The sequence below is a fragment of the Cydia splendana genome, chromosome 7 (assembly GCF_910591565.1).
Source record: "Cydia splendana chromosome 7, ilCydSple1.2, whole genome shotgun sequence".
NCBI lineage: Eukaryota > Metazoa > Arthropoda > Insecta > Lepidoptera > Tortricidae > Cydia > Cydia splendana.
This window is the reverse complement of record NC_085966.1, coordinates 9,719,339-9,737,475: the sequence shown is the minus strand read 5'-3', so window position 1 is coordinate 9,737,475 and position 18,137 is coordinate 9,719,339. Positions and strand designations below refer to the sequence as shown.

Sequence of the window (18,137 nt, the reverse complement as noted above, 5' to 3'; positions counted from 1 at the left end):
CAAGAAGCACCGGTTGTCCATGTAAGCGAAGCCGGCGGCTGATAGCCTGAGAGGCCGTTGTGCTCGCATCATCGCTATCAGGAGGTACCGACGTCCGCGAGGCGACATACGCTCCCATTTCGACTGTATCCTACTTCTTCAGAATAGTTACTGCCAAGAAGCACCGGTTGTCCATGTAAGCGAAGCCGGCGGCTGATAGCCTGAGAGGCCGTTGTGCTCGCATCATTGCTATCAGGAGGTACCGACGCACACGAGGCGACATACGCTCCCATTTCGACTGCATCCTACTTCTTCAGAATACTTACTGCCAAGAAGCACCGGTTGTCCATGTAAGCGAAGCCGGCGGCTGATAGCCTGAGAGGCCGTTGTGCTCGCATCATCGCTATCAGGAGGTACCGACGTACGCGAGGCGACATACGCTCCCATTTCGACTGCATCCTACTTCTTCAGAATAATTACTGCCAAGAAGCACCGGTTGTCCATGTAAGCGAAGCCGGCGGCTGATAGTCTGAGAGACCGTTGTGCTCGCATCATCGCTATCAGGAGGTACCGACGTACGCGAGGCGACATACGCTCCCATTTCGACTGCATCATACTTCTTCAGAATACTTACTGCCAAGAAGCACCGGTTGTCCATGTAAGCGAAGCCGGCGGCTGATAGCCTGAGAGGCCGTTGTGCTCGCATCATCGCTATCAGGAGGTACCGACGTACGCGAGGCGACATACGCTCCCATTTCGCCTGCATCCTACTTCTTCAGAATAGTTACTGCCAAGAAGCACCGGTTGTCCATGTAAGCGAAGCCGGCGGCTGATAGCCTGAGAGGCCGTTGTGCTCGCATCATCGCTATCAGGAGGTACCGACGTACGCGAGGCGACATACGCTCCCATTTCGACTGCATCCTACTTCTTCAGAATACTTACTGCCAAGAAGCACCGGTTGTCCATGTAAGCGAAGCCGGCGGCTGATAGTCTGAGAGACCGTTGTGCTCGCATCATCGCTATCAGGAGGTACCGACGTACGCGAGGCGACATACGCTCCAATTTCGACTGCATCCTACTTCTTCAAAATACTTACTGCCAAGAAGCACCGGTTGTCCATGTAAGCGAAGCCGGCGGCTGATAGCCTGAGAGGCCGTTGTGCTCGCATCATCGCTATCAGGAGGTACCGACGTACGCGAGGCGACATACGCTCCCATTTCGACTGCATCCTACTTCTTCAGAATAGTTACTGCCAAGAAGCACCGGTTGTCCATGTAAGCGAAGCCGGCGGCTGATAGCCTGAGAGGCCGTTGTGCTCGCATCATCGCTATCAGGAGGTACCGACGTACGCGAGGCGACATACGCTCCCATTTCGACTGCATCCTACTTCTTCAGAATAGTTACTGCCAAGAAGCACCGGTTGTCCATGTAAGCGAAGCCGGCGGCTGATAGCCTGAGAGGCCGTTGTGCTTGCATCATCGCTATCAGGAGGTACCGACGTACGCGAGGCGACATACGCTCCCATTTCGACTGCATCCTACTTCTTCAGAATACTTACTGCCAAGAAGCACCGGTTGTCCATGTAAGCGAAGCCGGCGGCTGATAGCCTGAGAGGCCGTTGTGCTCGCATCATTGCTATCAGGAGGTACCGACGTATGCGAGGCGACATACGCTCCCATTTCGACTGCATAACCGCGTCCGATACGCACTCGGCCTGGAATATATTCGATTACTCATTGTTATAATACTTATATGTAAATTATAATTTTTACCCTGCCCTGGAAAATTAAATAGTAAATAGATTCAGGCGTTACTTTGCGGAAATCCATATTAATTAAAACCAAAATATTACTTTGCTAATCCGAAAATTAAAAAAAAAAAACAGTTGAGAATTTTCCATTTGGGGGTTACTTTTTCTGATAAGTAATCTATAAATAATAGTAAGTAGCTAGTCACATCACATAAAAAGTACTTCTCATGCTAGTGATTCTGACTATCATAGATAGGATTACATAATGTCTAAAAAAGAAAATAGCTAAACGGTCGATTCAATCAAAACATAATTATGTTAAAGTTGCAGTTGGCTCTTACACGTGGCTACTTAAAATATTTAGTCTCAGAGAAAAATATAGTAGAAATGAACTTTGCTTTTGTACGCTCACTCCCGAAATAACACATTCCCGTTTCGTCGGATGCTCAAAATAAAGAAATAATGACCCAATATTTATCGCTAAACCTTGAAGAAATTTTCATTGATAAAATATAAACTCTAAAAATACGTTTTTATTACTTTATCAAATGTGAATTTTGTTTTGATATTAATTTTTCCCAACTGACTTTACGTAACTTACGACTACGTCCGCGGTAAACTATTGTTAATGGTGGTGTATTTCACATGCCTCGCTAAAGACAGCATTTGCGAGATTGATTGGCGGCCACCCGGGACACTCGTTGATATGGCGGCTTGAGCCGGGATTAACGTCAGTATGTCAAAAGTGAACTCTGAACATTCAAACCTGAACGCGAATAAACAATGCTGGTAACAAATGGGATACACGACTCTAGTGTAGTTACCTAACTACAACATAACATTTATCATCATTTATTACAATAGTAAAACTTTATTAAATCGTACAACGGGACTTAATCCCGTTTACGGGATTGACGGGTTTTAATAGTTAAACTACTAAAATTTTTGTAGGTAAGTAGTTTTATTAATTTGTAGTTATTAAATGTTGTCTTTCTAGTTGTCTATCTACTGATATTTAGATTAGATGATATTTGAGTTAGTTTTAACGTTTGATACCTACTTAATATGCGACACTTAACTAAACATTTATTATACAACGACTTTGACAACTACATCTAACATTCGTACCTATATAACCGACGTAATATTTCAAAAATAAAACGAAATGAATACTACAGGTATGCTACATAAGATGCATTATTTAGGTAAATTAAGGATTTTTAACCTACATGGATTGCAACTAACGGAATGTTTCATAAAGTTAGCTGCTTAACTTGAACCATTAATTTCAGGATGTCGTAGAAGACTACGTACTAGATTAAATTTCGGCAAAGTTCATCGTATATAGGTTAGGTAGGAGTTAGGAAGCGAATTCTGATTTTAAAGATATGATATTGTTTTTTATATTAATCTCATTGCATACCGCTTGCTGTTGGAACTGGCCATCAGGTACATTACTTTTCTATATGACTGCTGTATTTTCAAATGTATATTTGACAGACTTCAATAAAAATTGTCCTAGAGGAATATTTGTTTCAATAGGTTATGGTTAAATATTTACAAATATACCTTTTATAGTGAGTTTAATCTTCTATTTCCCGATGAGATTTATCATTTGAGCGTTTTTTGTGTTTCATATAAAATATGAATGGTCAAAAACTAGATTTACACCGCTTTAATATTGAAAAGCTACGCGGTCAAGACAACTGGTTAGAATGGAAGTTCGATATAAACCTGCAACTAACTATGCACAAACTGCAAGGTATAGTTAAAGGCGTCGAGACTGTTCCTGCTCCGCCAAGTGATGACGCGCCGGCTGCCGAAACCGAAAGTTATCAAAAGAAGCTTATCAAATACGAAGAACGCGATTCACTATTGCAATGCATCATAGGATGTAGCGTGTCCGCCGAACCGAAACGGCATATCCTCACTGCTAAATCTGGTAAGGAAATGTGGGATAAACTTCACTCGGTCTACGAGCAGAAGAATGAGAGAAGACTCGATTTGTTGTACTGCCAGTTGTTTACCTATACGAAAGATGAAGCTGATGATATTGCTATGCACATCTCTAAGCTACATACATTATGGCAACAACTCAACGACGAATTAAAGGAAGAAGGAGCACTCCCTCAATCATTACTTATGAACAGGATATTGAATACCTTACCTTCAACATACCTCGAGTTCAAAAATGCTTGGGAGTCGGTGCCTAAACATAGTAGAAATATCTCTACCCTTATGGAACGTCTGCGTCTTCACGAGCAGCGCCTTGGAGATCTTGGTACTAATCCTTCTACATCTACGTCTGATGAAGCTCTCATATCAAGTAAACCGATTGTAAAATGTACACATTGCAACAAAGTCGGACATAAGCGATCAGCGTGTTTCTTGCTCAAGAAATCTAAGAAGCGAAGCAATAAACAGAAACCTGCGAGTAACGAGTCCACTCAAACTGATGGAGATGCGTTCCTGTCTCGTCTTAGCGATCCAAGTCCACACTGGATCGTCGACTCTGGTTCGTCTCATCATGTCACATCTAGCACAAATTGGTTCAGAACCTATACACCTTTCGATAAGCCAAGAGCCCTGCGCCTTGGAGATGATCGGGTTATGTATGCTTACGGCCAAGGAATTATTTTATTTATTTTATTTTATTTTATTTTAGTACATGGAAAACCAACAGCGCTATATATATCCAGAAATTACAATAGAATCACAGAGCCAATTATAGGTTCTCACTTATAGAAATATAATAAATTATAGAAAGTTTTTGCCCAACTTAGTTACACATACAAGTTCACAAAGCACAAGAACAGATGATCTATATGTATATGATCTATGTTTACAAAAATAAATAAAGAGAAGAAAACCTTTTACGGATAGTACACATTTAATAATGTACCGAGCCCTGACCTGCGCCAGAATTATTGTCACCCATGAAGTATCTAATTAATTTATTTTTTATTACAGGTATGCTATGACTATATATGTCAATATCACAATTTGTAAGAACTTTATTTAAACTCATGCCTGCCCTGCATATGAAGCTGTTTTTCCTATACCTAGTAGCAGCAGCTTGGTTATTACTAATGGGACGAAAATGCCTAAGCCTCCTTGACGGAACATTAAAAAAGATCTTATTAAGCAAATTTGGACAATCTACATTACCTTTTATAATATTTACTAAGTAAACTATATCTGCAATTTCACGGCGCTTAACAAGTGGGATCAAATGATGTTTCTTACACAGCTTGAGGTAGTTGGTAGAACTATAATTAACTCGCATTTTGTAACAGAGAAATTTGACGAATTTTAACTGCAATCTCTCAACCCTATCAACATAAATTTGATATTGAGGATTCCATATCTGAGATGCGTATTCTAGTTTGCTTCTCACGTAAGCGCAATACAAGATTTTAAGAGTTTTGGGACGGGTAAAACAGACTGAACTACGCATTATAAAACCAAGTGACCTGGAAGCTTTACCTACTATACTATCAATGTGCTCACTAAAAATAAGTTTGGAGTCATGAATAATACCCAAATCTCTCATGGTTGCTACTCGCTGAAGAATGTTATTTTTAAGTGAATATGGGGTATATATATTATTTGATTTACGAGAGAAGGTTACTGTGGAACATTTAGAAGGGTTTAAATCTAATTTGTTTGTGATTATTGACGTAGAAATGTCTGTACATGGCAAATGGAATCGTGCTCACTTAAATAACGTGTGGTATGTACCGCAAGCAGGACAACACCTGTTCTCCGCTGGTTCAGCCTTAGACCACGGTTACATTGAGGTAGCCGATAAGGATAAGCGTATCTTCAAAGCCAAGAGCGGCCAGGTTAAAGCTGTCAGCATCAGAGATGGTAATCTGTATAAACTTCTAATGAGAGTAGTAACTGCAAATGCATGTGTCGTCAAAGAAGGAACTAATTTACAAATTTGGCACGAAAGGCTTTGTCACCAAAACAAAAGACATGTAAAAGAAGTCTTTACACGCAACGGTATACAATTTTCACCAGAGAAAGATGACTGTGATGGCTGTGTATATGGAAAAATGACTAGATTGTCATTCGGTACAAGGCAACATCGTGGCAACAAACCAGGCGATCAAATTAACGCTGACGTTTGTGGACCTATGTCAGAACTATCACTTGGCGGGAAAAGATACTTCGTTGTATTTAAAGATGATTTTACAAAGTTCAGACGAGTATACTTCCTAAAACAAAAATCCGAAGTAGCCAGTGTACTACCCAAATTTCTTGCTGAAATTAAAACGGCTGGTCATGTTGTTAAATAATTACTCACAGATGGTGGAACAGAATTTAACAATGTCGAAGTTCATCGTACCACCGAGGCCATTGGCTTACACCACCGCATGAGTATGCCGTACACGGCAGAACAAAATGGCGGAGCAGAGAGAGAAAATAGGATTCTTGTTGAGGCAGCACGAAGCATGCTATACAATAAAGACCTACCGAAAGCTGACTGGGCTGAAGCCATTAATACTGCGAGTTACGTAATTAACAGGACTGGACCAACACAGATTAAAGGGAAGACACCTTATGAGCTCTGGTATAACAAGACACCTTGTATTGACCATCTACGTATTTTCGGCACAGAATGTTTTGTACATATCCCTAAGCAGAAACGTAAGAAGCTCGATAAAAGGATATTTGGTGGGATATTGCGGAGATAAAGATGGCTATCGTATCTGGATACCTGAAAAGAATGACGTTATCATCTCAAGAGATGTACTGTTTAGATCAGAAACAGTTTCTTCCGACTTCTGCAAGCTTCCATGTGTTATAGGCGAGCATGAAGATCAAGAAACAACTGAGATTAATGAAGCAGAAAACGATTCTTATCGTGAGGCTCTTCCAGATGAAGCTCAATTACCCGATATACCCGAAAATAGCGAAGTTGAAACTCCTCCTGACCCTATCGAAGAACCAGTAAATCGCTACAATCTAAGAGATAGACGATTACTTCAAAGTTCCCGATCTAACTGCTGTATATGTCTTTCAGAAGAAGAACCTCAGACTTACAAGCAAGCAATAGATTCAAAGAATCATAATGAATGGCGTAATGCTATGAAGGAGGAAATGAATTCTCTCAAAGAAAACAACACGTGGACTCTTGTTGATTTACCTCAAAATAGAGAGGCCCTTAGCAACAAATGGGTCTATAAAATCAAAAAGAATGTTGACGGTTCTATTGAATGTTTTAAAGCTCGGCTAGTCATCAGAGGATTCAGTCAAGAGCACGGGATCGATTATCATGAAACTTTTAGCCCTGTTGTTCGCTGGGACACGATCCGGACTATGCTTAGCGAAGCAGTTCTTAGAAAAATGCACATGACTCAATTCGATGTCAAGACTGCCTTTCTGTACGGCGACATCGACGAGGTTATATATATGGAGCAACCTGTGGGATTCGACGACGGATCAGGCCGCGTCTGCAAGCTTCTCAAAAGCCTTTATGGCTTGAAACAAGCACCACGGTGCTGGAACAAGAAGTTTTGTTCGTTCCTGTTGAAATATAAGCTTCAGCAAAGTGACTCAGATCCATGCTTGTTTATAAGCCAAGATCGACAACTCATTGTCATGATCTACGTGGATGACGGACTAGTCCTATCTCAAGACAAGACATGTATGGAAGAGTTCCTAAGTGCCCTGACGGCAGAATTTCAAGTACGAACTTCCGAAGTTGGCTGCTATCTTGGTCTAGAAATAAATCGCCTAACTGACGGGTCAATATTTATTAACCAAGAAGCCTACATAAAAACTATTTTGAAACATTATAACATGTGTGATGCAAACTCTGTTGTCATTCCGATAGACAAAAGTCAGATGACAGAAAATTTGAAACTCGACAGTGACACGAGTGTCAATAATTTTCATTACAGAGAATTGGTCGGGACTTTCGAATGATCCTTGGAACATGGCGGATCGTGCTCCAGACATTTTTTTTATTTTTTGCATTTTGCTGTTTAATGTATAATTTAGATAGCATATTATGCAGTGAATAGCAAGTGTGACGGGTGCAGTTAATGAAGAATTCTTCTGGAAATACGAATAAGCAACCAATTCTTGGACATCATTCGGCGGTTCGTGGTATCGGCCGCCATTACGCTTTGTACTGCTGCTCCAGCTATCCTCCAGTGCATCGTAAAGGCCTATCACCGTACATCATGCAATAATACTTTGTATTATGAAATATTTTACTTGTGATCTATTACTGTATTTTGGCAAAGGCCCATGAGGCTGCCACTTCTCCAATAAACAAACAATTGGTCGGAAAATTATTATATTTATCGGTTGTGAGTAGACCGGATATTTCCTTTGCTGTAAATGTTTTATCGAAACATGTTGAAAAACCCGATACGTGCCACTATGCGATCGCTAAACGAGTCTTGAGATACTTGAAGGGAACCCAATGCCTTGGTATATTATACAAGTATTCGTCAGCAGAAGGAAATTCTTTCGTAGCATATAGCGACGCGGACTACGCCGGAGACAAGGCTACAAGAAGGTCGACTTCTGGCTATGTATGTCTGGCCGCAGGGGGAGCAGTGTCGTGGTCTTCAAAAACGCAAAGATGTGTGAGCCTTTCAACGACCGAGGCAGAATTTGTTGCAGCCAGCCTAGCAGCCCAGACGGTAATATGGCTCAATCGTCTGTATAAAGAAGTGCGAGGATACGAAGTTATACCTACATTGTTTGTCGATAATCAAAGTGCGATTAAGCTGGTTAAAAACCCTGTGTTCCACTTTAAGACCAAACACATCGACACACGGTACAAGTTCGTGCAAGAACTTCACCAAGAAAAGAAGGTGGATGTCCACTACGTGCCATCTAAACAGCAGGTAGCGGATACATTGACAAAAGCTTTGCCAAAGGAAAGCTTCCTCAAAGCACGCACCTTATTGTGCATGACAATTAAGCCTGCCCTGATGTAGGGGGAGTGTTGGAACTGGCCATCAGGTACATTACTTTTCTATATGACTGCTGTATTTTCAAATGTATATTTGACAGACTTCAATAAAAATTGTCCTAGAGGAATATTTGTTTCAATACTTGCGCACTCATATTGGCGTGTGTCACGTATTGAGATTAGTATAAATCATTTTATTGTTCATCGGGTTCATCCTAATCCTCTTCCAACTAGGAACTAGGTATCTCTACATCTACATCTACGAGGCATATCCAATAGAAAATAGTCACTGTAAGTCGCGAAAATAGACTTAAGATACAGTTTGTAAATATGATTGTGCCCTTAAAGGTGTATTTTTATTTATTACCACGTTTTAATAACTTGTGTATTGTGTAGAATTCCTCGATTAACTATTTTGTTAGTATCTACCGTGGTCAAAATAAATCCATTACCTATATATTTTAAAAATCATAAGTATATTGACATATTTAAATGAAATAGATATACCGACACTAAATTCCGTTTTACGACGTCACAAAAACTATCCGCTATTAACATCAAAAATATTTTCATGAAATGCTCGCACACGAATTAAATTCGCATGTAATTTTGAACACTCGGTTATTTTGTGATTTATGATGTTGACGAAACAAGCTTTCCGAATTCCGATATTGGATTGGTACGAAATGGAGCTTTAACTATATATTCTCGTTTTATCTCTTTTAATTAAAAGTTCTGCGAGTTCAATTTATTGTGCACTCTCACTGATGAAGCATTTTACAGATAAGACCAAGCGCAGATTACGATAATGTTAATTTTAAGAGATATGGGCCGATATTTATTTTTAAATTAGTGATGTCTGGCTGATACCGATATCGTGTAGAGTTAGACCAAGATAAGTCTGAAGCGATTTTGATAGCTCAGGCTGTGCAACATCAAACTTCTATGAAATTATGACGTATAAATAACAGTGCGCAGTCTGTGGTGTCAAAATTGATGCAGAGTTATCTTGCTCTAACTCTACCTAAAATGTCATCTAAAATACATACGTCTAAATCCCACTCGACACATACTTAATTTGCGGATCACGAGAGAAACCGCGAACCATAAGTGTGGTCCTAACCTGCACAATTCTTGTGCACTCGTGCCTAGAGATGGGTAACTACCCGGGTAAATACCCGAGAGCGGGTATTTACCCGGTAAATACCCGATATTTACCTACCCGCGGGTAAATACGCGGGTATTTTCGTTTTTCTTCTAAATTTGATGTGTTTAATGGTATGTGAGTATAAATAAGATTAATTTAAGTATTTTTTTATAATGTTACATAAAATGTATGTTCAAACTAATTACGAAAAGGTTGCTATGAGGTGAAGTTCGATTTTAACATATCAGTCCAATTAGAAAAATCGTGTAAAATCATTCCCTGGCTTCCGGAAATGTTTTAAAATGCTTTTAATATACATTAGAAAGATGAAAATAAAGAATACTTATGAATGATAATAAAAAAAAATTGTGCAGTATCCCAACTTGGGAAGCTTATAAGTCAAACACATTTAGTTTTAGGACAAAAATGTATATAACCTTTTTTGTAGAAAATTATGTCTACTTTAGTTTGTACATACAACACTTTTCGATATTAATGACAGATTCCAAGAAATATGAAAAAGTTCACTTTTGCCCCCCTCCCCCCAACCACACCCCCCCGCCGACCGAAGTTGGAATGTGTATTATCAACGTATAAGTACGATAATTTACTCAAGTCTAAAAAAAATACTCTTATGACGGCGTTTTTTTAATATTTATCAAAATTGTACTAAAAATTCCTTAGTTACAACTGCAACTGCAACTAAACCATTTCATTTTAAATGACACACAATAATTACAGCCATTAACTCGGTTTATATCTCCACTTTAACACAAATCGACATGTGCAACAAGAAATGAATCTACCCGTCCATTTGGGTAGATACGGGTAAATACCGGGTAGATGGGTATTTACCTGGGTGGGTAAATTGGGTAAATACCCGCGACCCATCTCTAATCTCTACTCGTGCCTTGTTCTCTGTTATTTAATGGTTTTACTCACGCGTCAAATAGTGCATCCATTAAATGATTGTTTTTGTTCTGTATTGGCGCTATGTGTTTGATGTGCTTTTGTCTTCATAATAACATTAAAATAGCTATATAGGGTGGCCCATTTAAATCGGTCATTATGGGAAAATATAAAACTATAAGACATACACCGATCTCTTCTTAGGAACCATGTCATCGATTTTAGTAACAAGAAAAACTGCATTCATAGATTAAAAAAAAAATGTTTAAAAATGTATTGAAAAAAATGGTGGTCTTTTCGAAAACTTTCGAAAATAAATTAAATAGGATATGAAAAAAAATGCATTTTATTCATTTCAGACATCATGTTTCATAGTAACATTTACCACTTAAGACCTATACAATCGATATCTGAATAGAAATAGTCTTAGTTTTATTTTTCAAAACGTTCGGGGTTCGATTCCCGAGCTGAGTATACATTTTTTTTAATGTATGAATGCAGTTTTTCTTGTTACTAAAATCGATGACATGGTTCCTAAGAAGAGATCGGTGTATATCTTATACTTTCAGATTTTCCCATACTGACTGATCTAAATGGGCCACCCTGTATAGTATACCTAAAATAGTATTCATTTATAAAAGGACAAACCTGAAGCGTAAGCTCGTTCGCCGTGAAGCATTGTATGGCAAGTTGTATGATCATTGCCATGAAAAACGCCAAGGATGTCACCAGACGAATTGACTTGAAACTCGATGCATCTTGCTAAAACAAAAGATCTCGGTGTAATGAATGATGATGCCGTCCTACCATCTTTTTTTATAAAAAAAGTTCCGTTTTTTTAAGTACTTTATATTTAAGATACTGAGAGACAATGCACTGTCTAAATCTAACCATTGAAGTTAGGATCTTCAAATTTAAAACAATTACCCGACATATAATTAAAAATATAAAAATATTCCTCCACAATTTTTCTTAAACGATATTTTTTTAATTTAACCCCAAGGGCTGAAAATTGGGTTGCAAGATTTTAACGACTTCTACGCAGACGAAGTCTAGTTTAACAATAGAATTTTCTCTACAACCACAAGTAATAAAACTTGTTAATGCACCAGACAGCGATTCAATATTTCCAGATTAGAAATGAAGTTGTATTACCGAAACTTGCACCATTACGACGCAAATGGCAGCCATACTGGACAGCAGCTGAGTCATGAAGCCGTAGGAGTAAGTCACTCGGAACTTTTCCACGCAGCTGGAAACATATATAAATATGTAGATATATATGTCTAACTTTTGTACATTTATAACTCTTTTGGTAGGCCTTAATTAAAAAAGAAATAATTATATATTCCACTGCTAAACTTCCCAAAAACTTCCTTTTGCAATAATTTTACGTAACAGCAACTCCACATCACTACCTTATAAAACAAAGTCCCCCGCCGCGTATGTCTGTTTGTGTGTTTGTATGTTCTCGATAAACTGAAAAAGTACTGAACGGATTTTCATGCGGTTTTCACCTATCGATAGAGTGATTCTTGAGTAAGACTTGTGTATAATTTGTTAACCCGTGCGAAGCCGGGGCAGGTCTCTAGTATGTACTTATATAAACAGGAAGCAGCAAATGAACTGTACTGTCATGGGAACCATCATTCGACGCGAGAGGTATACACATCGGTGACATCTGTCAATAAAATGTAGGTATTGTAGGTAGGTACCTTAGAGCATTTAGTTATTAAATGACTAGCACTGTAGCATAGCGAAATATGCCGTTGGGTATAACAGTGATAGTAAAGTGTATTTAGTGTTTAAGCCATATTTTGGCAGTAATAACGATGGTTATACTTAGCGAACTTTAGAAATAAAAATAAAATATCCGCCCAAAGCGCAAAGGCAAGCAGAAAGATTTTGTGAACTTCATTTCGATGTTCTGGAAAGTTGTATAAAGAACCGTATTATGTTGATATAGGCGTAAAAAAAGCTTGAGTGACAATATTAGGGCGGTAATCCTGAGATATTGCCGGTCGTCACACAGAGACTCCCGCTTTGCTTTCATATCGACATAGATCCGCCTATTGACAATTGTAAATAATGCGGGATGATTTATTAGAAACATTTCCTTAAGTAAGTATATTTATTTATATGGTTTTATATAGTTTAGCTCCAAGCTAAATCGCTGGCCAAAAGTGGACTCTAACAGCACAAGACAGATCTAACTGGCACTCTCTGGAGGAGGCCTTTACCCGAGAAGGGGTGCTTGCTTCGTAGGAATATATATTTTAATTATAATTCAATTTTTAATTTAATTTTTGTGAAAATAATGACATTACGAATTATTTTAACTATCATAATTATAATGTTTATTCCTCTTTAAACTTTAAACTAAGTTGACTTTGTACTAGTTTGCATGAAATAAAAGGCTTTTTTATTTATATTTTTATTTTATTTTATTTAGCTTCAAGCTAAAGCTCTGTTAATGTATTGTATTTTTATACCTGTTCTTTTACCTACGAACGAAGGCTAGCTCAAAATAAAAATAAATAGAATTAGAATAGAATAGAATAGAATAGAATTGATTTATTCGTAAGCAAAACAATCGATACAATACATAATATAAAAGAAAACACAAAATAAGATTAATTAGTTTTCGATTCGTTCCAATTTAATCTTCTTTATCTTTTCATACATATTAAATTTGCGTTATTGCTGATCACCGTTTGCAGTCTGACGATTGCCTCGCTTTGTCACAGGAGTTGGCAACTTAGTTCTAAATACCTAAATGTGTGCCAGTCATCTGCTAAATACATGCAATGCCATTCAATCCCCTTTGTAGCCGGCTATTTATCCCAAGTTCCCGAAGTTTGGCTCCCTTACTGGCACCGCCTGCCTCCAGTTAATTCACAGTGCACTTTATGGCAATTTAACGCAGTCGGTTGGCCCAACCGATGTTTGCTTGCCAAAAAGTTTCGAGCTGCTACCTAAGCCTCCACGATTTAGCAACGAAATACAATGAAGATAACATTGACAATAAATGTAGACACGTATGTACTACAATTTACTAGTCCAGAGAAATCTCCTTAGTGAAATTATTTTTTTTAATATTTGGAACCAAAAGTTGTAGATCTGGCGAATCTGCCGCGTCACGTAATGTGCAGACTGAAATAGGTTCGCATCAAATACTGTAATAAGTACTACAATATACTCAATTACTCATAGTACAAACCTAATCAACAATTGATGTTGACGAAGACAGGTCTTTACCGATTTTTCTATAGCAGATTCAATTTGAATGTCAGTGTAAAATGATTTAACTTTAGCTTCTATCTCATCCAGACGATCTTTAAGAATGTCAATATTCTCATTAATTGATTCTTCCTGCGTATAAATATCAAGCGGCATGTCTGAGATTAGTTGCGATAGAGCGCGTTCATATGCAGTCATGAATGCCTCTTGTAGTATCGAGAACTGAGAGCTCATGTGAAGGATGAGTGACCCGATAAAAGTGTCTATAGTCATCACGATGTGTCCCGTCCACAGCAAACCTACTGTCTCCAGCACGAACGTCGCGATATATGACTCATCCGATTGATATGTCCATGGTATGTAAATAGGTTGAGGGAGCGTCCGTGGCGGCTTTACGGCAGTATGGTTTAAAAGAGCTACTTCTTTCTTCCATCTTAAATCCATTATAGTGCCGTAGACATTCGTATTGCCAATAGTAATCCACCCGAAAAAAACAAAAGACGCCGTCATGACTTTTGTAATTCTGATTGTTCTGCGATTTTTATCAACATTTTGATAGTAATCGTAAACGTCGATTTCAATGGTGCGCACGATCTCCTGGATAGCACGGTTTTTGAAAAAGAAAAGGTAAAGCTTGATGCAAGTGAGGTCGTGGGTGATGACGAATGAGAGACTGAACATGAATCGGTCGATATCCTTTTCGCCGACAAAAGGATCGATGGTTTCGAGACCGACGAAACCCGCCACCCAAACGACTTGAGTGAGAATGGAATAGTACAGGTACCAGCTCGGAAAGTTCCTGAAATCACCTTCGTCCGGGTGATGCCACCAGCCTAGCCCTAAGAACCTCAAGAGGCGGTAATGCACGCCAAAGTAACGCCTAGGGCGATCAGAGCTTACTATATTTGACATTTTTATTATACTACCAATTTTAATCAGCCAATCTACTAGCTAGTTCGACTAGTACTTGAAAAACGCTAACACGTTCTGATTTAATCAAGTTTGAGAGGTTTCCTTTATAGCTTCATCGCAGCCGTTATTTTATTCGTGTAGATGTGCAGTAGGTATAAGCGAGAGCGGAAATGAATAAAATTAATAAAAGTATAGGTAGTTGCATATATGGCAAATGTAGGTACATAATTGAGTATGAATTTAAAATCTAAGATATTTGAAATTTTATTATGACTCGTGTAAAAAATATGTATGTTTTCACAACTTTCTTAAAACACATGGACCAAGATTGTGGAAAATTATTAAATGTTAATTAATGTTTGCCTAAATCGATAGGCATCGTTATAAGTATCAGTACCTACACTCATAGACAAATTTAGAGGAACTAATTTTAAAATTACTTTGTGGTGCTAATCCAGTAACTAAACCTTTTTTTTGTTCCTCTAAATTTGTCCATGTGTATATAAAAACCATAGCAAAACAATTAATAACGTGACGATCAACGTCAAAAACAAATAACGCGCTTTCTCTTGTAACAGAAACCATTATCTGATCTAACATGTATTAGTAATCTTAGTTAATATTAATAAGTTAATTTAGAAAATTATTAGTTGTATCCCGACAACGTAATTGTGGTAATAAATGGGTTGCGATGACGCCGAAAAGGTGTTATTTACTTTAAAATTTACATATTATAATATAATGTTACCTTGCCCTCTCAATGTTAAATGTGCTTAATATACATAAAAATACAAGTAAGGGCCATTTATACAGCGAAGTGCATTTGTTTTATATTACGAGTAGGGACATCCATTTTTGTGGTATATTATTTACTGTTAAACAATCAAGTCTAGATTAATATTTGTATTGTCATTATTATTTTGTTTGTGTAAACTTTTGTAGGAGGGGATTATTTGTATACTTAGTCGACATTGTTTTTTTATCTACTTTGTATCAATCTCACATGTCTTGTCACAATCTCAAGTTAATTTAATTTTTTTTTGCAGTTACTATTGCAAACCCATTAAAAGAAATTGAAAGCGGGCCAGAAAACTTGTCTAACTTCTGAAAATGTACTTTAAAAAAACATTGCATTTTAACTAATGTATTAATATACCTACCTCCTTTTAATCTTCTTCTCTTTTTTTTCAACCCTTTTAAGTCACTGCTGCTGTATGTACCATACATAAAAACCGTAAGTGTAATTTTGAACTTAGAATTTATTGCATGAGAATAAATAAACGGTTGAATGAGTTTTTGAATGTCACACTGGGTGTACTTTTGATATAACTGCAAACTCAAACGAAAGAAATGTTTTATCTATTCTTAACCACAAGAGCATAATTAATTTAATATTTGAAATTTTTGTATCAAAAATACACCAGCTGTAAACGCTTATAAGTACTCGTAGTATGCACGGTGGGGCAAATGGTGGTCCGTTACTCAACTCAAATTACTGAGTAGGTACTTCAGTACAAGTACAAGTATTTTATTCATGCAAACTGTAGAGACAAACGGGCTTCAAGCCGTGACCTCATTTAGCACGGCGAAGGTAAAATACGTGGAATACATAACTGCTGAATCTGAGATGAGTTCCTCTAGTGATGTTTTCGGGGATTGGGTAGGTTTAATTTTCGGTGAATGTTTAATTGGCCTAAAAAGTATTGGTGACCATAAAAGTTTGGGTGCCTAAAAAAATTTATACACACTTTCGTTTCCTTAAATATATATATGGGTTCGTAAGAGCTATATAATCTGCGGTTGGGTATAATCTATGGCTGAAGCTGAATAGCCAACTCGGCTATCATAAAGACCATTTATATTAAATTAACACGAAGACCGTGTGACAGGTGACGACGTTACACGTGTCAAAAATAATTGCATCCATGCATGCATTTATTTCTTCAAAGTAAAAAAAAATGACTTCGAAAGGTTTGATGAGAGTTAGATTAGTTAGCTTGTTGGCAATTTTTTTCATACATTTTCAGCTATGTATATTTATTAGTAGTACTTAGTATATTTCAACAAAGGAATATTTAGCAAAAAAAGAAGCGGACTGCTAAGAAGGTAATTTTTTTAAAATCAGTATGTTTATAATTTGAATAAACCGGCCACGATAATGTCAGGGTCAGTATAGGCAAGTATAGGTTTCTGTAGTTTACCGTCCGTCACAATTGAATAGGCAACTTAAGGGGACTTTTTGTAGATATTATACGGGTGTTTGGTACATCGTTTGCCAAATTAAAACGGCAGATAGGTTGAGTCATTTGCAATCTTCTCATGTATAGAAAAAAAAATTGGCCATGGTTTTTTTACTACTGCGCAAGTAAAAATTAAAAATTTCTAGGCCTGGGAAGATAGCAAATGACTCAACCTATCTGCCGTTTTAATTTGGCAAACGATGTACCAAACACCCTATATATCTTTAACTTTTGCGGCGATTATTTTCGAAAATAATCATTTTCTCCTGTAAAGAACCCTAAAGCCCCTATTCTTTACAAATGCTATACAGCAAAAAAAAATGCATCCCTATACGTGTTTGTCTGGGCGGAAGGTAGCTATAGTACATACATATATATACCCGTTGCCAGGGAGGTTTTGCGATTATACCTACTGAGCAATTTTTACTATGGGACGAACCCCGAAATCCCAAAAAAAAGTTGCCTGTTTCATACATTTTTGCTGGTCCATTTTCTATGGAAGGGTGAATTTTTTTTTCACGATTTCGGGGTTGGACTCCAGTTATTAAATGCTCCAAGGTTGCTCAGTATAATCCCAAAACCTCACTGGCAACGGGAATACAGTTATTTTTTAGCCACCGTTTATATATCCCTATCTTTGTATATGGATGAATGACATACAAGTTCAATAGCGCCACCTAGTGAGTAGCAATAGAACTAAGAACATAGAAAATAATAATTTACACGCCAAGCCCCATGACTGCAGTTAGTACCTTTGCTTGTGTACGTATAGATGGCGCAGTAGGCTATATACCTGATCCATGATTATTGATTAATGACTAGGATAAAATACCTATTAAATAATAATTTTATTACTTGCCTTCATTAAAAATGCAAATGCAGTGATATTGTGTTCAAATAACAAGGTTAAAAGTATCATTAATCTATTGGTTGGTGTGGCCATTGTTTTGTAAACTTCGCGAAGGCGGTAATATGCGTGCGCATACGTTATCAGCGTAAAGCGCTTTAGTTTTAGCAGAG

General features: G+C 37.7%; 2 protein-coding genes across 2 annotated transcripts in view; one reads left to right on the top strand and one right to left on the bottom strand.

Moving 5' to 3' along the window:
• Positions 1 to 18,137, top strand: part of LOC134792123 (abl interactor 2) — a 296,093-nt gene that overhangs the window by 103,974 nt on the left and 173,982 nt on the right. The gene's annotated exons all lie outside the window — the stretch shown is intronic.
• On the bottom strand, positions 1,517 to 14,960 carry LOC134792297 (uncharacterized). The gene is made up of 4 exons (XM_063763567.1): positions 13,946 to 14,960; positions 11,881 to 11,977; positions 11,374 to 11,487; positions 1,517 to 1,693 (listed from the first exon to the last, which is right to left on the bottom strand). Exons 1-4 carry the CDS (start codon positions 14,875 to 14,877, stop codon positions 1,517 to 1,519), a joined length of 1,320 nt encoding a protein of 439 aa, XP_063619637.1. The 5' UTR covers positions 14,878 to 14,960.

Bases quoted from the DNA above. Each gene is read 5' to 3' on its own strand.
- LOC134792297 (XM_063763567.1), bottom strand. From the start codon at position 14,877: ATGTCAAATATAGTAAGCTCTGATCGCCCTAGGCGTTACTTTGGCGTG. The intron at 11,978-13,945 runs GTTTGTACTATG...ATATGTTTCCAG, and splicing joins CAACATCAATTGTTGATTAG to CTGCGTGGAAAAGTTCCGAG. The intron at 1,694-11,373 runs GTTTGTCCTTTT...AATATATTCCAG, and splicing joins CGAACGAGCTTACGCTTCAG to GCCGAGTGCGTATCGGACGC.